At 48.0% G+C, this 21,692-nt stretch overlaps 1 protein-coding gene across 1 annotated transcript; it reads left to right on the top strand.

Moving 5' to 3' along the window:
- The first annotated feature begins 14,443 nt into the window (after positions 1 to 14,443).
- LOC137415013 (uncharacterized) lies at positions 14,444 to 16,714 on the top strand. The gene is made up of 2 exons (XM_078782790.1): positions 14,444 to 15,535; positions 15,627 to 16,714. The coding sequence occupies exons 1-2, from the start codon at positions 15,074 to 15,076 to the stop codon at positions 15,729 to 15,731; spliced, it is 567 nt and encodes a 188-aa protein (XP_078638916.1). The 5' UTR covers positions 14,444 to 15,073; the 3' UTR covers positions 15,732 to 16,714.
- Positions 16,715 to 21,692: the final 4,978 nt, after the last annotated feature.

Here is a 21,692-nt window from a genome sequence, read left to right on the forward strand (position 1 = left end):
TTTCTTCATCGGTCATCGAACTGGTCACGGGAACGTCTTAATCGACGTCCACCCACATAATCGTTAAACAATAGAATCTCATTAAATATGCGGGGGACAGGAAGTTCGTTCGTTATATCCGGAAGTTCGTAATACTGGTGTTCGTTATAGCGGGGTTCCAGTGTATATGTATATATATATATATATATATTAGTGGGGCAGATTTGTGAAATGATTGTGGGTTTTGTGGTAAAAGCACCAAAATTGGCATATATGATGTTAAGGACCTACTAATTGATTTTAGATATAGTACCAAGCAGGATTTTTTCCGAGAAGCCCATAAAGTGGAAAAATCCAAAATGGCCGCCGGCCGATTCGAAATATCTGTTAATTGTCATATCTTTATGAATAGTCAACGCAGAAACCTAAATGAAGTGTCTTTTTGTATGTTTCTGTACATGACGAATCCAATGGAACCATTATTTGCTTTGAAAAATGCATATAAATCAATATAATGGTCAATTTCAGGTTGAAATTCAAGATCGCCACCATTCGATTTGTCGATATCTAGCAAATGTCATATTATACACAGTAATTCATATCACACCATGGATGAAGTATGTTGTAGATTTATTCACATATGTCAGACAAAATGGCACCACTAATTAAGAAAAGCTGAATTCATAGTGACCAATGGCAATGCCAAGTTCTATGATATCGACCAGATACATAAACAGTCGACTTTACTTTATCATTTATACTACGAGTTGCAAATTCTAAATCATATTAAGATGGAGGAAAAAATACCACACAAACTAAGTGACATATTATATAGATCTACACATTTGTATCCAATGCATATATACTCTATGCATTATACATTAAATAACACTTCCCATACCATACATCATTACATTGTTGCCGATTACTTTGAACAACACCATGAATTTTGCACTTTTCAAGTTTCTGCTGGTTCATTTATAGAATATTTACCCAGCGTCGAGCCTTAAACATATTCACACTTCTGTGTTGATTATGACATGTTGGACATTGGGTTTAGATATTAAGTAGTACTTAATAAGTACACTCTGGCTGAAACATTTCCCTCAGTGCGAAAATGTGTATGGTTTTTCTCGAGTGTGGATGTTTATGTTACATTGAAACAACTATTAGTTGATCTCATTGTGGCCACAATTACCACTGCAACGACAGAGTGATGTACATTTAAGAGCAGCTCTAACACACTTGCATAGTCCCCTACAACCTTTCTGGCACCCACACCTGAGCAACTCGGAACAAGATGCCACTGCCTCTGGTAATACCGTCCATAATGGTTGCCAACCCTGTGTGGCACTCTTCTGCCAACCACATGTTTCTGGTGATGGAAGTACTGGACAACGGACAAGTGCCTGTCCCCACACATGTCCACCTTGGTATACTGCCCGTTTTGTGTGCTGTAACAGTGCTCCTCTGGTGGGTGGTATGGTGTCGATGGACCTCGCTTTTGTAGTGAAGATGTGTTTCCTAGCTGAATCAACGTTAGATTCTGTGCATGTGCGGTCGTACAACAGGACGACATACTTCTCGAGCACAGACATGCAATCATTGAGCGACGTCGGGTCCGTTAGCAAGGTAGAGAATACTGGTGTCACTTCAGTGAAGGACTTCCATGTGTCGAACGCAGTCTTTTTTCCCCGACCAGCGAATGACGACACCGTATCACAACCAGTGAAGGCGTGAAACATAGGAAGTGCACGTGCCTTCTCACTACCAAGCTGTGGCGATATCGTGGGCAGGAATGTACCTCAGGTGCTTTCCAGTGCCAAAAGCAACCCAAATTTCAGTGTTTTCAAGGTGTGCCACAGTAGACACTGCCAGGACGAGCACGTCTGTATCCACAGTACGCAACATGATTCGGCGATACCCTCTCCTTGCTGCATCAACTGTATGAAGGAGCATCCGTGTGTCTGCCTCCTCATGCGTACATGGTGCTAGAGATGAGATGTCCTGGTGAACTCTCGTGCAGAGCACATTCTGACCGCATGTTGTATACACATCCTTTTCCGCAGAAAGATGTTCTACAACCTAAATTGGCAAAGAAAAGAAGCTAGATTAAATTTCATGTCATTGATATTGTGTAGTTTACAATCGATTCTACATGTATATGGTTTTTTTTAAAGCCAGTGAAATACTGATGCCTAAGTCACACATAGGCGGATTTGTCGGTGACTACTGGCGACTGGAAAAATCGCCACCACCCGCCGACAATCGTAATGAAACCGTAATGGACGGTCGCCTGTAGTCGTGGTTATCCTCCCCAGGTCGGCTGCAGTCGGCAAGAGCCGCAAAGGGGCCAAATATATTTTTTCATGTTTAAAAACGGCGCACTCAGTCGCACTCGAAAAAAATCCGCCATGCTGTCGTGATGGAACCGCCATGCTGTCGTCGGTATCCGTAATAAGAGCGTAAAGCGGCCGCAACCCAGTCGCTCATAGTCTTTCGCAATCGCCCCACCAGCTAGCACGGCAGAGATGCGAATGCCATACGGCCTTCCTGCGGCAGCTTCCCAACTACGGGCCGACACTGTTGCAGCTGCATATCGACTACAGAAGAACTACCACATCTCCCCTGCGGCTATGGGAGACTGACGACGACAGCAGTAGGACTAGTGGCGGCCGAGTTACGGCCATTGGCGACAAAGATACGACTGCCTGGCGACTGCATTACGACATACCACGATTCCATGGCAAGACAGGATGGTGTGAGGGTCGATTGTGATGTGGTGAGTGAGGTCCTGTGGTGCCGACAAGGATATGGCTTTATTGTTTGGACTTGGGACTTTTGGGAACTTTATTTTTGGGACTTTGGTCCTTTGGAAACTTTATTTATGGGACTTGGGACCAGTGGAAATAATTTGTTGGACTTTATTTCCATTCTCTCTCCCTGCAGAAAAGTTTGATTATTACATTACAATGATACATCTTTATTAACTTTGTTATTGTACATCAAACATCTTTATGCTTCATGTCATACATCATTGAAATGAATAAAGTGAAATGTAAAATAGAGAAATAAAGATTTAAAAAGTTGTGTGAATCGTCTCCAATCGCCGGCGGTCTTATTGCAGTCTTGCGGACGTCGGAGTAAACCGCCACCCGGCCCCAATGCAGTCGCCGCGATCCGCCATCGGTCGTAATCTAGCCGCCAGACTGTCGCCACGCTGCCGCCGTGCATCCGCAATGCAGTCGTCGTCGATCTTCAACAGTCGCCATCCCACTCGGGGCGTCGTCGCAATGCAGTCGCAATGTGGCCGCCTGCAGTCGCCATACTGCCGCCTGACCATATTTGACCGTCCGAAATCGCCAGTGGTCGCCGAAAAATCTTGATCGCCGGCAGTCGCCAAAATATCCGCCTATGTGTGACTTAGGCATGAAAGCTTACCTGGTGTGCCAAGAAGTCGAATAGTTCTGTCTTGTCTGCCAATCTCAAGAACTCTTGCCAATTTCCTGGGATCATGTTGGATGGTGCAACACGCCGCCGAACACCTTTTCCTCGATTCTCTCTCGCAGTGGTCTTCAGACTCTCTTCCAGGTACACATCCCAAATTATGTCAATTCTCATCACGTTGCGCAGCTGTGCTTTGACATAAGGCAGAAATACCTGGGTAGCATATTCTTGGAACGTTTTGATGCCAATGGGCCTGAGCATGTTGATGATTGCAGCACCATCCAATATGATGACATCAACTAATGGAGCATCCCCACATGATGTGCAGCACCTTTCCAGACATTCAACAAGATCAGACTTCGACCCAAACCTTAGTTTTCCCAGCTGTGACAATGACGGAGGGTAGGCATGATTCTCATGCTGGAAGAAATTGTCCAAGTCTCCGTCACGGGTTTGACAGGCAATGTACAGTCTGGAAAACAATGCACAGTCACTCTTGAGTGATGTCACGATCTGTTTCGCTTTGGACAGAACTCGACATGGTGGTCGGCTGAAGAAAGGCATCTGATTTTTACATATGGGATCAGATACTGGTGTAATTCGCTCCATCACTCGCTCAGTCATGTACTTGTCATACTGTTCCTGGCCTGTCTTCTCTATCGCACGCACAGTTTGAACAGCTGGATCAGCAACATCTCGGCTGTCAAGTACCAGGAGGTCATCACTCTCTTCCATGAATGGATTTCCCTTGTCTTCTATTACTCGAACAAGAGCAGCAGTCTCCTTAGCAAATGCGACTTGTGCCGAAGCAGTATGCTCGTGGTTAGGTCGATATTCTCCTTTACACCATCTTCTGTCTTCCTGCTGCTGGCATTGTATAATTTGACAAGGCAATTTGAGTGGTACTTCGCTTCCTGGGCCACAAGGTCATGAGGACTGATTTTCGTAATCAACCTTTGATCCTGTATTTTTAGTGCACATTGCCTAACCCTATGTGTTAGTTTTGGTGTCATTGCTTCATGCAGAGGCGCCATCTCCGTTCCAGATTCATCACAGAAGAAGCATTTTGAATCTTCTGGAGAATCTCTGTGTTCAGCCTGCCTTAACATGTATGGTATTTCTCCAGGGGTATTGGTACATGCAGTTGGAAGTGAAGCTAGTTCAACTCTGGCGAGACGACTGGCACAGCACTTCAAGCGGCATGATGCATGCCATTGGGCATGATTGCGTGCCAGTGTGTGTCCAATACGGTCTCCTTCATCAAGCCTACTTATGTCGATAGGTAATGGCTGGCTGTCCAAATTGAGAAAACTGTTCAAGTTATCACCGAGAGTATGATATCCAGCACCGACGTCGGGACGTTTTGATTTGGCTGGACAGTTCAATGGTTTGTCTGAACGTTCCTGGCATAAAGCACAAAGACTCCAGTCAATAGGTTCATTTGTGGCCGCAGGTGATCTTAATGTCTCTCTATGAACAAGCTTGCACTTCTTGCGTGTCGACATGATTTCAGTCACTTCTGTTCAGTCACCTACAACGACAAAAACATAAATATTATAATGACAATAACCTATTTCGTTTTCCCACACCTAATTACTACAAGATCCTGCAAGGCACGATGGAAAATCTAAGCCAAACGATGATGCAATGAGGTGAGGGTATCATTGTATTCCTCCTGCTTGGAAAGACATATTCATACGATATACATATTTTGGGGAAGATATGACACTCGGTATGGGTGCCGCATGACACAAATCACAACCATGTTATTGTTTTTTTTATTGATGGTGCGACTGTGGCTGAAATATGTATACTGTCTAATATATAAAATACACTTCATCCATGGTGTGATATGAATTACTGTGTATAATATGACATTTGCTAGATATCGACAAATCGAATGGTGCTGATCTTGAATTTCAACCTGAAATTGACCATTATATTGATTTATATGCATTTTTCAAAGCAAATAATGGTTCCATTGAATTTGTCATGTACAGAAACATACAAAAAGACACTTCATTCAGGTTTCTGCGTTGACTATTCATAAAGATATGACAATTAACAGATATTTCGAATCGGCCGGCGGCCATTTTGGATTTTTCCACTTTATGGGCTTCTCGGAAAAAATCCTGCTTGGTACTATATCTAAAATCAATTGGTAGGTCCTTAACATCATATATGCCAATTTTGGTGCTTTTACCACAAAACCCACAATCCTTATGGATATTTACACAAATCTGCCCCACTATATATGGGGACTTGAGATCCCCCTCCCCCTTTGCTTAAATGATGTTTGAGTAATTAACAAGTATAACCAATTATATGTTTTGTTTTGCTTGATTGCTATATACCTTTATATCCTTTATACCCTTTAAGGACTTATGTTACATTACTTTGTCTGTTATGCCATTTTAAGGATTATATACTTTGTGTGACTTTATGCCTTGTGATGGCATGTTCTCTTTTACTGTCGAAATCCAGCTTGTGTTCCCATTCTGTGGTCTTGGCTGTAAGCTGCTATACTCCTCCAAGTTCTCAATATTCTCCATGTTGACACATTTATGGCTGTCCACTCCTTATCTTCTTGTACTTTCCCTTCAAGCCTCAATGATTATGTTGTCAACATGTTTACCTCATACTCGTGGCCATAGGCTTATTAGGGCATAACCCTTGCCTGGCCTCGCACTTCCTTAACTAACTGAATAACAGGAAAGGACTATTGTGGGGGCCATATGAGTTCACCCTTTGTCTCTCATCCTGGGATGTTATATAAAGAAAAGTATTAATCCAAGCTCCCCAGAGCATTTTGTTGTAGAGTTGGTCATTTGTGAGCTTCTTATACGACATTCTGTTTTCCACAGCCTGTGTTTGACGAATCCAATAAATATATCAGTTGTTCCTTCTCTCAGTCTCAAGTCCTAAGTCAACAGACCGACAACTGGTGGCAGCGGTGGGATCAGTCCGGCAGTCCGGGACGCGGTCCCAGGCGAGTGAGTGGAGAGGCCAGCTGGCTCAATATGGGTCGGGTCAGGTGAGCTTTGGTTTTCCTTTGTTTTTCCTTTATAGACTGGGGGTCAGTCCAAATTGGAACCCACTCTCTTGTTCGGTGCCGTTTGTTCCGTTCCCTGCTCGAGCCTTCTTCATGAACCAAATTTAAATATGGACCGCTTGGGTCTCGGAGCAACTGACTGTTTATAGATTCGTCAGGGTAACATTCTGGGACGGGAACGAAGTTCCCCAAGAGGGTGCCCGAGGATAGGGAATAAATTGGAATCGTAAGTAAGGTTAGAAGCGTTATAAGGGCGTTGGACGCCTGGAAAGTAAGGTACGGTTAGCACACAAAGGGAGGAGTGAGGCTAGGCGGCCATAAACCCGTGTAGGAGGGAGAGCCTCTCGGGAATAAGGCAACGCCGGTAAACCAAGAACTCTCCAAGGTCGGCCAAAGAAAACTAAGGATGGGTAATAAATCTGTGAAGGCGGGGTGAGCCTCTCAGAAATACCCCGGCATATTTTATGTTTAAAAGGCAACAATATGCCGCAGTGAGACCAGGTAAAGGATGGGCCGAGCTAACCAAGGGCCTAGGTGAACCGTCGCCCGAAGAAGGGTCTTTCGCGCTGGAGAAATTGGAAGCGCTGTACGGGGCACTAGATAAGTTAGAACAGAAAAAGAAACACTTTCTGCCTGACTATTGGAAAGTCTTCAGTTGGTGGAAGGAGGAGGCGCTGAAGCGACAGGCAAGGTCGAGACAGGCTAGCCTGGCAGGTGAAGTATCGAAGCTCAAAGGCCTGAGGAAGCAGGCGAACAAATTGCAGGACAAGGCGATTAAGGAAATAGATAGGCAAGCCAACGCGTGACTGAGGCCGCTCATTGAAAATCCAGGCCCCGCGGTAGGGGAGGTAGTGACCAACCTACCCTCCCCAGACCTGAGCCCTGTCCCAGGGTTCCAGGCACCACCTTCCCTTTCCGTGCCCCCGCCACCCCCTTCCTGCAACCCTGCCACCTTCGCACCCCAGCTATCCCAGGGGCCGAAACCCCACGACATCAAATTAATTACCCCCCAGAACCATTTGAGTCCGGGTAATCCGTTTACACAACAAGGGGCCAACGGGACGGATAACGGGACCGACATCGCAGGGTTCTCGCCACGGATAGTACCGGGAGGGCTATATACCTCATTGGTGGGCTATAGTGGGAATGAGAACCCCAAACTACCACCGGAATGTATAGTCTATACCCCCCATTGAAGGAATGTCAGGAAATAACAGGGGGGGGGGGGACAATGTGCCCCTTACAAGTTATCGGAGTTGATGCTCAAGGTAATGGGGTCCGAGAAAGGGTACCATGGAAAGACTCCGCTTTAACGGTAATGCGGGAAAGGATTCAAACTTTGCTTATCGATAATCCACGACAGATAGCACCAACCATGGCAAATTGGATCAATTGCACGCATGGCAATTGCGACTATCGAGACATAACTCATATGGGAGCATCTGTGCTCCCACCCAAGGTATGGGACAAGGCTAAACAAAGGGTACCATGGCCGTTGGCAGATCCAAGGGCGGTAGGAGTGGGCCAGATAACAATGCCCGCATGGGAGGACCTGAAGCGCCGGTTGCTAGAGGCCATTGATCTGGCGCTGTTGCCAGCGGGAGGTCCGGATTGGGGAAAGATCGGGGCCATAAAACAAAAGGTAGGAGAATCAATTGGAGATTACCGGGAAAGGATGGAAAAGGCCATCGCGCGCTGGGGAGGACTGGGCCCGATGCAGCTGGCAGGGCTACCCCAACCATTGGTAAACCAATATCTGATAGAGGGGCTCTGGCCGGCCTTAAAGAAACAGGTACAGTCCGTCCTTTTCGGCTGGAAGGGAATGACAACCAATGATTTATGCGACAAGTTAGAACAATGCCCGGGCTCCTCTTTGGAGGAAAAGAAGGATATTAAGGAGGAAATACTGCAAATGTTCGTCCAGGAAAAACGGGCTCAACTTAATCAAAATAAAAAGGGAGATCGGAGTCAGAGCCACATACGCGCTCAGTACCAGAAACCCGACGTGGATCCGTACAACGAATGGCCCATATATAGGGGCCATCCCCCCAACGGAGAGTGGGCCATTCAGAGTGAAAAGGATTTGTGACGCATGTATCGACAAAATAGCATGTCGACATGCAGGCAACAATGAACTAGCCGACATGGACAGAGCGAGACAACAATGGACATTACCCCCTCCTCCCCCTCCTCAAATTTGGACCGTACAAGGACCCCCTCCCCAGAACTGGCACCCACAAGAACCCCCTTCCCAAAATTATGGGCCTTCCCCAAATTACTGGACACAGAATGGAACTAATGGGACCTGCCCCCCGCCTCAGGGCCAGCCACAATGGGAACAAGTAAACCAGCCACAGTGGGGACCACCAAAACGACGGTCGACGGCGTGGCACAGGTGGACGACCTGTACCCTCCGCTCCGCCGTTTCCGCAAGGGTCGTGCTTCCTTTGCGGACAAATGGGACACTGGAGACGCGACTGCCCTAACGTCCATAAGGGGTTCCCGCCTCAGGGCAATCAAGCGGCCTATTGACGGGATGCCGGCGGGCTGCCCAAGGAGTTTCCCCCAGTATTCTCCTTTGCTCCCCTTTTGACTATGATGCCGACAGAAGAACCGACCCTGTCTTTGGATGTGGATGGACAACAATTAGATTTTCTCGTCGACACAGGGGCGACCCGCAGTACCATTAATGAGGGGCAATTGCCATCCTTGCGCCCCACAAGAAAAAACGTTCAAATAATGGGCGTTTCAGGTTTACCCCAAGCGCTCCCCATTTCAGAGGAGGTGCGAGTAGTATGCGGCCCTCTAGAGGCCAAACATGCTTTCTTAATGACTACTACTGCCCCGCCGAATTTGTTGGGACGGGATTTACTTTGCCGTTTGGGCTGTCAAATTTCATGCACAGAGCAGGGAGTCTTTGTAGACGTCGCGGAATCGAAACGCGACTTGTTAATGATGGCATTGTCTTGTCCAGGCCCCACCGCGTATTGGTGGCGCTTGGACGAAGGAGCTCTGGCTACTTGGACACACGTCATAGACACCGTGTGCATAGAGAACCCAAATGTGCAAAATTGGCTACAACTGCACCAAATTTAAATAGAGCACCTAAAGGACGATCCACCCCACTGCACGGCTTACTATGATGCACAGGGTGAGGACGAAGACTACCGAGAAAGGGTTAAAGACGCGCTGGGCAAACGCACGCCCCTACACTTGTCACGAATATGGATCGCCCGAGAAGGGATAGGTATTGAGGTGGCCCTATCCGCGGATCAGCGTGCGTTGACCCAATACCCCTCAGGAGTGGCCACCCACATTACCCTTACTACTGCCAAAGGGTGGCCATCGGAAAGTATAGGCTGGATGGTGGGGCGGTTACAGAAAACTCCGTTTCATGGTTATTGGTATAAGGAGGGCCACTGGACTGTGAGACAGCTCGAGAACAGCGAAGGGTACTTGATTGAAATTAAGGAACAACAGAGGGAAGGGGTGTTCGAAGAGGCAGACCTGCCCCCTAAGGGCAACTATGTCATGCGAGCGGTACTTACGAGCCCGGGTGAGTCTGACGACCTCCTGGCGGAGGTGCCAACCGAATTGTGGTCTCAATGGGACGATGAGGTCGGGCGGATGCGAGCCGCCGAACCTCTGGTAATATCAGTGCAACCGGGGATGCGCTTGCCAAACGTGAAACAATATAAGCTACGGCCCGAGGCCGATGTGGGCATAGCGCCAGTGATCCAGTCCCTGGTGAAGCAGAAAATAATCGTGGAAACTAACAGCCCATGCAACACACCAATTCTGCCAGTAAAGAAGCCAACGAAAAATAAATGGAGATTTGTACAGGATCTAAGGGAAGTGAACAAGGTAATACAAGGCATACACCCAGTAGTACAAAATGCGGAGGCCCTCATGATGTCAATTCCACCGGACGCAACATACTTCATGGTTATTGACCTTTGTTCTGCATTTTCTCTGTGCCCATTGCGCTTGAATCACAATACTTGTTCACTTTCACCCATAGAGGGCGTCAGTATACTTGGACAGTGTTACCCCAGGGGTTTTCAGACAGCCCCACTCTGTTCTCCCGGGTGCTGCACCGCGACCTAGGGGATGTGCAGCTAAAGGGAGGGTCAGTGTTGTTGCAATACATTGACGATTTGTTGATTTGTTCCCCTTCTAAGGAAGCCTGCGAAAATGACTCTATGGCCCTGTTAAAGGCCTTGGCGGCCAAGGGTCACAAAGTAGGAAGGCTTAAGCTCCAATTCGTGTGGAAGGTCGTAACTTACTTGGGACATGCCATTTCGCACGGAAAACGGGAATTGGATGCCGGACGGGTGACCGCTATCATGGAGATACCGCGTCCGCGCACGCAACGGCAAATGCTGCGCTTCCTAGGTATGACGGGATACTGCCGCACTTGGATAATTGATTTTGCACTGCTGGCTAAACCACTGTACGAGGCTACTAAATCAAGCGCTCCGCAACAATTGAAATGGACGGACGATTTGATGCGTTGTTTTGAGGGTCTGAAAAAGGCATTGGTCACGGCACCGTCATTAGGACTCCCAGATTACGCGAAACCATTTACCCTTTATACTCACGCAGTGGGGGGTTTTGCCCAGTCCGTATTGACACAGACTCATGGGGAAAAGGAGCGACCGGTGGCTTACTTTAGTAAAAAGTTAGACCCTTGTCGAACAAGGATTTCCGGTGTGCCTGCAGGCCGTGGCAGCGGCCAGGTACGCAGTAGAAAGAACAGCGGACATTGTAATGGGGCACATGGTGACGCTACGGGTGCCGCACTGCATCACTTCGCTGTTATTACAGCGAAACACACAGCATTTGTGTAACACCAGAATAATGCAATACGAATCCGCACTGATCACTGCGGCCAACGTCACGATTGAACGATGCACGACACTCAACCCAGCCTCACTGATGCCCACCCCAGAGGAGGGTGAACCCCATGTATGCACCGATGTTGTGCAGCTAGTCTCCACGGTGCGACCACATTTGAAGGACGTTCCCCTGGACAACCCCGATTGTATATATTATGTCGATGGATCAGCTAGACGTGCATGGGATGACTTTCTGTTATCCGGGTACGCGGTGTGCACAGATAACGAGACAGTAGAAAGCGGGCGTCTTCCACCTACATTTTCCGCACAGCAGGCGGAGCTGTGCGCCTTAACCAGAGCATGCAGCTTGGCGGAAGGCCTTGCCGTCAACATCTACACAGATTCGGCCTACGCACACGGGGTAGTCCACGACAAAGGAGCAATTTGGAAGATGCGAGGTTTCCTCACATCTGCAGGTTCGGTGATAAAAAATGGCGCATTAGTGGAAGGGCTACTCCAAAGCATTTTGCTTCCCCGCACTATCGCGGTGATTAAATGTCGCGGCCACCAAAGGGCGGACACTGACGTTGCTCGGGGCAACGCAAGGGCGGATGAGGCAGCAGGAAAGGCCGCCAACCAACAGATATGACGTAACATGCTGATGGTAACACGAGCAAAGGGGGCACTAGCACAGATTGTCGATATACCGACTTCAGGGCCAACTGCCACACCAACTAAGGACGACATCCTAAATTTGCAAAACGCCGCGACAACGACCGAACACGAGGATTGGATAAAACGAGGGGCGATACGCCCCGGGCCAGGTGAGATGTGGACCCTTGACGGAAAACCTATAGCACCCAGGGACTTACTGCCTTGGCTGGCACGCATGGCACATCAAAATGGTCATGTGTGCCAGAGGGGGGTGATGGGGCAGATAAAATATACTTGGGCGGCACTGGGATTATCACGGATTGTATCCGAAGTGTGCCGATCGTGTGTGGTCTGCCAACAATACAATAGAGGGGCACCGCCAAGGCACTCACACAACGGGGGCCGTCCCACGCCGATCGGGCCGTTCGCTAATATCGAGTTCGATTTCATGGAAATGGAACCGAGCATGACATTCCGCTATGTGTTGGTGATCGTAGATACGTTCACCAAATGGGTCGAGGCCTACCCATGTGTCAAGTCCGATGCCCGACAGTAGTGAAGCGCCTCGTGCGGGATTTCATATGCAGATTTGGCATTCCCCAGATAATTTCTTCAGACCAAGGGGGCCACTTCAAAGGGAAGGTGGTCACGGGCATCCTAAAGGCGCTGGGCGTGAAACAATCCTTCCATTGCGTTTACCACCCACAGTCGGCGGGACTTGTGGAATGAAGAAACAAGACCCTAAAACACAAACTAGCAAAACTCTGCGCAGATACAGGTTTGAAGTGGCCGGAAGCTCTCCCGCTTGCATTGATAAGCATCCGTTCCACCCCTGGTCGCACTACGGGTCTTTCCCCCCACAAGATATTGATGGGACGACCCATGAGTTTGCCCGTCTCAGCCCCGACGGACATGTCCAACCTTGATTTGCCTGTGATAGATGACATGCTTTTAAGATTTTGCAAAGGATTGTCCAACGTGGCGCGCAGCATCCACGCTCGAGTACGAGAGGCACTGCCTGAACCAATAGGCCACGCCATCCACGACTTCCACACTGGCGACTGGGTGCTTGTAAAGCACTTCACCCACAAGGCCGCTTTGGAACCAAGGTGGAAGGGACCATTCCAGGTGCTACTGACCACACCAACGGCGGTCTTCTGTGAGGGTAAGCCTTCGTGGATTCACGCCACCCATTGTAAGTTGTCCATTCCCGCACCACAGGCCACACCAGACACCACACCCCACACTGACCAAGACAATGCACCTTTTGGGGCACTACAGTCTCCCTAGGGCGGCAGCGATGGTCATTGTGATGGGAGTCCTGGGTTGCTGCCTGATAAACCCTGCCAAAGATAGGCTTTTGAACTTTAAACCACTGAGAGAGGACCTCCCCAAATACCCAGGACCTGACAACTTCTCATTATTCGAACTTTACCCCGTCAAATACATAACGGCTCCCCGGGACAGGGGATAGCGGTAAATTGCTGTAAATTGGAGACGAACTTTAAGTGGTTATCTGTAAGATGGATGGAAGCCATGGTGGTACACAATAGGACACCACAGGCACGCATGACAACACCACGCATAGTCCTAACTAAAATTAGAAAGGTGGAAAACGGAACATATACTGGGGTCGTGAACAGTCACGCCGTCGCAGGATATCAATGGGGCACTGGTATCGACAATACTACCCTCCTACTGACACATGCCCTCGTTGGCCCAGACACAACAATAATACTGGAATGTGGAATATGCCCCCCCCCCCCCCCCCGCAAGCTGATCAAAAAGAACAAAAAACTAAAACAAACCAAACACCAATTCTGGCCTAGTTGCGCCGTATACGTCATTAAACCCCCTCCTGCCCAGGAAGTAAGGAAGGAGCCAGAGGAAAACACATACTGGAAGGTAGCACGACACATGGCCATAGCACAAAATAGGACACAATGTTGGACGTGTATGCATTTTCCCTGCACCAGCACTACCGGAATACCAATGGTAGTTTTACCTTTGTCACTCAATGATTTGTGATCGCAGCCATTAGACACCAAATGCATCAGTACAACCCTGACAAGCCAAGGCTCTGACGGGACCGCGTGCAAACGAGTCTTTCAGTACTACCCCCCCATCCAGTCCCGGCACTTTGAGGAACGTCCTGCGCCGGGGCCCTCTGCTTAGAGGGAAAGGGCCAAGTACTGATGGGCAGGTCCGGGTGTAAGAATACCCTCCCTGCGGACCCTGGGGAAGGGAAACACAGGCTGCTAGTGAATATTACAAGCTCGCCATTACATAACCTCACACACCTCCAGTTGGCATGGAGAGGGGAAAACGGGACAAACACCATCCCAGGCCTTCTCACTTGTATGTCCACCCATTTAGTGGCACCACACGGGACCATGTTTGTGTGCGGAAATAAAGCTTACCCGTATTTACCTGATAATTGGGGGGGGGGGGGACATGCTACCTAGGATCAGTCTTTCCAGAAATGGAATTGCGACAACACTTGCATGGTATCACGGCACCCATAAGAACACGGAGGGGAACCTATTGGAATGATGATGACACCACCACCTTACATGGCGCCGATTGGGAGAAAGGCGTTAGCTTCTTCTTCCCATGGGCAGGAACGGTCATGAATAGTTACCGCATTGACAAAATTGTGCTAATCCTAGAAAGGGTGGCCAATGACATCGCTACAGCACACGACAAGATGTTGGACACAGTTGTCCACATGCGTACAATGGTTATGCAAAACAGGGTTGCTTTAGATATGTTACTGGCAGAACGAGGAGGGGTATGTGGAATAATTAAAGGTAAATGTTGTACGTACATTCCTGACCCATCGAAGGGGGTCAGTGCTGCTATTATAAGGTTAAGGGAAAGTGCACACAGATTGACAGAGGATCGAACGGATCGAGAAGCCTCCCACCAGTGGCTCACTGACTGGTTTAAGGGATGGACAGGCACGATAGTAAAGTGGATATTGACCGCCTTGGCAATAATACTTGGAATTGTGATTTGTGGAGTACTAATCAAGGCTTTAGTCCTTGTGTATGTGAGAAAGTGGTTTTGAGGATGGACAACGAAGGAGACACCAGAGAAAGCCATGGTGTTGAAAGTCAATCTAACCGTGGATCCAAATGAACCTCTGGCTGTCAACATAACTGCGGACTGCGGATCCTGGAACGATGACCTGAACGAGTCCTTGGGCGGTGATGATGTGATCTCCGCTTCCGAAGATTGTCCATCTGATATTGACTTTGATAACTTTGACTATGAGAATGATTTTACTGATGATGATTCTGATGATATTGTGGATCACTCGCGAAAGTCACCTAGTGATGCTTATGTCTCAATGAGGGGTATGTCTCCTTATGTCTCACGAGCTCACAGTGGTTCAATCGTCACTGTCCCAACTCTGGATTTTGACCCAACTCCGGACCCAACTGCGACACAGGGTCTGGGTGTCAAGGAACCTGACATTGAAGATACTCTGGGTTCCGACTCTGAAGACTCGTCCATGGATGACGACGTCGACTCGGACAAACTCGACTTTGACTCAAAGGAGGTTTCTCTCCTTCCTTTGGATTATGATGCCCTGTTTATTGGTGGCCAGAAACCTATGCCATCAGATACTAATGATGTTGTGCATTCCCCAGAACACCAGCTTGTACGAGGCCTCATGGACATGGACATGGACATCGATTAGCGCCGAAGATCGGCAAGGATTACGCCTGGTCATGCTTGGGCGAGCCCTTTGCTAGGGGGGAATTCCGGCTGCACCTCTGTGGACCAAGAGTGGGTCGGGAGATCCTCTCGGGTGTGGACCCCGGCTGAACCAGACGTCTTCGTTGTGGATCCGACACACGACTGGATCTCCATGTCTTCATGGCCAACTCACATCAACTCCCATCACATACTCACATACACACGCTAATCGTCCTTCTGGGTGCGATGCGGGGTGCTTTGGGTACGGGGCATGCTCACTTGGGCAGCATTCGCGCGGTGTCTTTCCATTTACTGTCTTCCTACTTTGATTGAATAAAGGCCTTTGATTGGCTCGTAGACATCGTTGTATCTTAGATCCAAAAGGGCGGTATGTGGGGACTTGAGATCCCCCTCCCCCTTTGCTTTCATGATGTTTGAGTAACTAACAAGTATAACCAATTATATGTTTTGTTTTGCTTGATTGCTATATACCTTTATATCCTCTATATCCTTTAAGGACTTATGTTACATTACTTTGTCTGTTATGGCCTTTTAAGGATTATATACTTTGTGTGACTTTATGCCTTGTGATGGCATGTTCTCTTTTACTGTCGAAATCCAGCTTGTGTTCCCATTCTGTGGTCTTGGCTGCAAGCTGCTACACTCCTCCAAGTTCTCAATGTTCTCCATGTTGACACATTTATGGCTGTCCACTCCTTATCTCCTTGTAATTTCCCTTCAAGCCTCAATGATTATGTTGTCAACATGTTTACCTCATACTACTGGCCATAGGCTTATTAGGGCATAACCCTTGCCTGGCCTCGAACTTCCTTAACTAACTGAATAACAGGAAAGGACTATTGTGGGGGCCATATGAGTTCACCCTTTGTCTCTCATCCTGGGATGTTATATAAAGCAAAGTATTAATCCAAGCTCCCCAGAGCATTTTGTTGTAGAGTTGGTCATTTGTGAGCTTCTTATACGACATTCTGTTTTCCACAGCTTGTGTTTGACGAATCCAATAAATATATCAGTTGTTCCTTCTCTCAGTCTCAAGTCCTAAGTCAACAGACCGACATATATATATATATATAAATATATATATATATATATATATATATATATATATATATATATACAGTGGTACCTCGGCTTACGAGTGCCCCAACGTACGAGTTTTTCGGGATACGAGCCGTCGCTCGGGCGGTTTGTTGCTTTGGGATACGAGCCGAGATCCGATGTACGAGCTCAAAAAATTTATTTTTTTGAATTTTCCGGTTGTGGCTTCCGGTTCCGGTCACGTGGTTATCTTGCCGTGAAAGCATCTCTGCTTGGATATAAAACACGCAATCGTCGAAATACATTAGCGAGGAATCTCCTTGCTCCAGCCGGTGACGTCATCGGCGGGGATCCCCGCCTCCAGAGTGGCTGGTCACGTGACCGCCAAAGCGTGTCGCGCGTGCGGGTATAATGAGCTACACCTGTGGATCACGTGACCACGGAAGCACGCCTCGCTTGAGAGGCATGGCTTTCGGTTTGCGTTTTGCTTTATAAGGCGCGATAAATGGGCTTTTGAGTGTTAGCGGTTCATGGCGTTGACGGTCAAAAACCCATTACATCAATTTTACCAGGCACTGTACAGTAAGTACAGTGGACACCAAATGCACGGTGGAAGGCTAGAAGTAGAAGATCGTCCAAGACAAGTGAGAATAAGCCATACTTTGGAGATGACGTCATTCGCTGGTCCGATAACCAAAGATGTGGTATAAAAAACCAGGTGAGCTAACAATGCAGCAATGAAGGAATTCGGCCAAGGCACCGGCACACAACGACCTACCTACATCGAAAGACTCAATGCCAATGGTGACAGAAGCCAAGACGGCCGGCTTAAACACCGCCGAAAGACCACGGTGTACCAACTTACGATGCAGAACATCTTGCACTTAATATGATGACAACAGGTGCCATCCTCTGACGTACCATTACAGGTACAGGTACAGTACACGTGAGCACAGAGCAAAAGTTCACTGAAACCGAGATTAAGAAAAAAGAAAAAACACCTCGTGGTCCGTGCTCGATATCCGAGTTTCAATCTTTTCAAACACATGATGCTCTCGGTCACGGTATCTCCTGCGAGCTGCTTCTCCTTCAACCACACAAACAACAACTTCTCCATATCTTCATGGATAGAGGTCCAGTTTATTTCTTTACATTCTCTTGTATTATGTACAGTATATACGAGGTCGTGCTTGTTTATACATTATTTGTTATTTATAAAGTACATTTTTGTTATTTAAAAGCACCTAACAAAAAAAATTGGTGTTTTTTTTTTGAGGCTGGAACGGATTAATAGCATTTCAATGCATTTGAATGGGAAAATTTGCTTTGACTTACGAGCGATTTGGCTTACGAGCTCCGTCACGGAACGGATTAAACTCGTAAGCCGAGGTACCACTGTATATATATATATATATACATACATATATATATATATATATATATATATATATATATATATATATATATATATATATATATATATATGCCCTACCCACCGACATAACAATATATTGTTACAGATCGCGGTTTAAGATGTTAGTTACCGAGCGGTTTGGTATTGCCGCGACCTAACAGGATCCCCGACTCACCCGATTCCACCCAAACGTTGGCCGGGTCGCACCACAGCTAGTCAATAGGGAAAAGACAAAGGCGACGAATGCAAAGAGGAAAAAGAAGGCAAGAAAGGTTTGGAAATACGACTGAATTTATTGGCTATTTACACACAAGCAAAAAGAAAGCAATCAAGGTTTATTTACAACACATAAGACGCAGGTGACACAGTGCAAATACTAGCTTATAGTTATACAGACTTAACTTATTCCCAGGACAGAACAAACAAAAGACACTGACTCACGCGGGGAATGACAGGAGGTGGTCCGTTCAGCTGGCAAAGGCAGCCGGTTCGGCTCGTTCAGCCGTCGAGGTTCCGTTCCGACCTCGCGTCGTGGTTTAAAGCGAACACGACAACCGCTGCAACCAACGTGGTTGCGTCGACGCCACGACCCTCTCGCTCTCTCAGTAATGATGGGATTTCCTCTCAGGCAAGGCACGATCTCTCGCGTCAGGCAACCCTCTTGTGCTGTGCACTCATCACCTCTGTTGGTCTCAAGCCTTCTCTCTTCCCATCTACTCATGCGCTCTTGCTCTGATGACCCAGCTCTTTGTGACCCTCCTTGTCTCAGCTCAAAGTGCATCTCCCTTTGGACACGCCCTGCCTTGGGTTATATAGGCCCCCGCCCCTCAACCTTTGCGAACCTCCCCGATCGCTCTTCCTCCGCCCTCTCTAGCCAAACCCCTGGCTCATGGTTGGTCGAGTGGGGCTGGCTCACTCCTCCCCTCTATGACGAGGTGGAGACACGCCTTTCTTCCCCAACCCTGCCTCGTGGCCAATGGCGGTTATTGGAGGGGAGGTAATATGGGCAATCGAGGCTCGGCAATGACGAGAGGGGATGTAATATGAAATGGAGATTTTTGGGGATGGGAAGGAAAGGGGATCTATTCTCTTTCACTGGTGCAATGGAGTATTTCAATTAATGGAAGACACAGCCTTACGCTAATACACATAATAAGGATATAACTGTCAAAAAAGATATATCGTGTCCTGCATGTATGTTTTATGGACTAACTACGGGAACGCCCTTTGACCTTTATACAACCACAAACGGAGGGAGGAGGGGTGATATTTTACAACAACCTTTTACAACAACATTTTACCACAACAATAAAATAAATAAAAAACCATTCTCATATCCACAACACTGCACCCTCCTCCCCTTAGGCACGTCCCGGGCCTATAACTTTTACCTTAGTGAGGCACGTAGGTGTAGTTCCCTCTACTTTTAACCTGACCCTGAGTGCGACAGTTTTAAAACATAAATAAATGTGTCCCGCTGCTCCATTGCACCCTGCCTAACAGACTTACGCCCACAGTTAACCGAATTGCGGAATGGTCTTCAAACTATACACTGACGGTGGGAAGCATTATTTACAATGACGCTATTTTTATTTACAAAACTAACCCAGGACCTGTGATTGTTCTTTCTGGGGGGGAGACAGTCTGCTCTGCATCAATGCACCATGAACGCACCTAAAAACGCACCAATGCACCCTCAAGCACCAATCGGTGCAGTCATCACTGTTCAACAATGTTCAATAAAAATAAAATCAACAACCCCTAACCCTGCAGGTGGTCTCTTGCTCTTCGGCTCCCTCTGCTGGTTATTATTATTTCTTCCAGTTGTTGTCATTCTTTTGCTTTGCTTACTGGCGGCCTATTTTCAATAAAGTGTGCCCAATGTGTCCTTTTTATTTGCTTTATTTATGGCCCACAGGGCCGACTATGTGTGGTTCACCTGTGGGGCATCGGTGCCCTGTGGCCAAGGTCCGCCAGCAAGATTTCGGGCCCTCATGGCCGGTTCCAGCAGAGGGGCCATGCCCCAACCCATGGGGTCCATAAGTGGTGCTCGGCCACAGACATGTGGTCCATAATGTGGTGCATCGATGCAGACAGCTGGTTCTGGGAATTTCGGGCGCACAATGGCCGACCCACGCACACTCCCCTCGGCACCCAGTGGCGCACAGGTCATGTGGGAGACAAAAGGGGAAAGACAATTGAGCGAGGGGTAAGGTCACAAGGGTACACATCAATAAGGCAATGCAAGGCGAAATGCGTACGGAGGGCGAAGTGAGAAAGCTCGTCCCTACCGTACGTCACCCCCCTGTCACCTACCCTACCCTTGCCCTTACTCCATATGTACAAAAATCTACACATTTACAAATTCGTCACTACTGTCACGTCTTCCCCATATTTCCCCTATACCAAATTCGTCTCCACAATCCCTCTACTTCAAAATTTGCCATCACCAATTCATCATCAATCCTCATAAGGAGGGAGAGATGGAATTACGCACAATGTCAAACCCACGTCATGATGCGTCTCACAATCCAAACATTTGCACAGTAAAAATAATAAGACATGGCATGGTGCGGAGTACCTGTCACCTCAGGTGAGTGGATGCAGATGGTGCGAGGAGATCCTTCATCCTAACTATCCTCTAAATGATTTTAACACACTTTACACTACCCGGGGTCTCTCCCTGCCAATCCATTGGCCAACTTACACTATGGGTTCTAAAAACCAATTCCCATTGACCAAACTGTGGTGCTTTTCAATTTGGGGTCTCACTCCCCCGATTCATCTCCCGGTGCCCTCGCACAATTTCTGGGCCGCGACGTGTAACTCTCCCAGCAGGTCTACCCACCTGCACACCCCCACCACTGCAGTTGCCTCCGAGCTTACCTGCTCCCTGCCCTAACCTAACTACCTGGGGAAGGCCCTCTGGCGCTCTCCCCACTCGGTGCCCTCTCTGGCACTGGGCTACCCGGGTCCGTCCTCCGGATCCTCGGGCCCCACTGACACTAACGGCTCCCAGAGCCCACCTGCGGCCTCACCTGGCCGACATCCTCACAGTGGTGGAGTGCCCAAACCAACTACACACACTAACAGGCTACACGCCCAGCCATTTCCACAACACTAATGCACCCATCCAAATACCATTCTGTCACCCGCACCACAGATGCCAATATCCAACCACAATTTACCTGTACCCTCTACCTAACACTTACACTACCCGCCCCGGGTATCCGTGATGGGGGTCCACTCTTCCCCCATTCACACCTTCGCACCATCCACTCCACTCCACAATTTCCACCATTCTCACTCCACGACCATCCATTCCAATCCTCCAGACCATTTATTCCATACACCTGTCTTTCATTCACCTGTCGTTGCACACCTGTGCAATCCTACCTGGTGCCACCTGCACCCTCCTCCTCTTCCTGGACCATTTGGTCAACACAACACGCAATCACCACTACTCAAACACTGCTCCATCCACCTGTCCAGTTCTCACACAGCATCATCTCAGCTAACTACTCCCCTCTGAAACTTGCGCTTC

The sequence above is a fragment of the Myxine glutinosa genome, chromosome 8 (genome assembly GCF_964187855.1).
Source record: "Myxine glutinosa chromosome 8, kmMyxGlut1.1, whole genome shotgun sequence".
Taxonomy (NCBI): Eukaryota; Metazoa; Chordata; class Myxini; order Myxiniformes; family Myxinidae; genus Myxine; species Myxine glutinosa.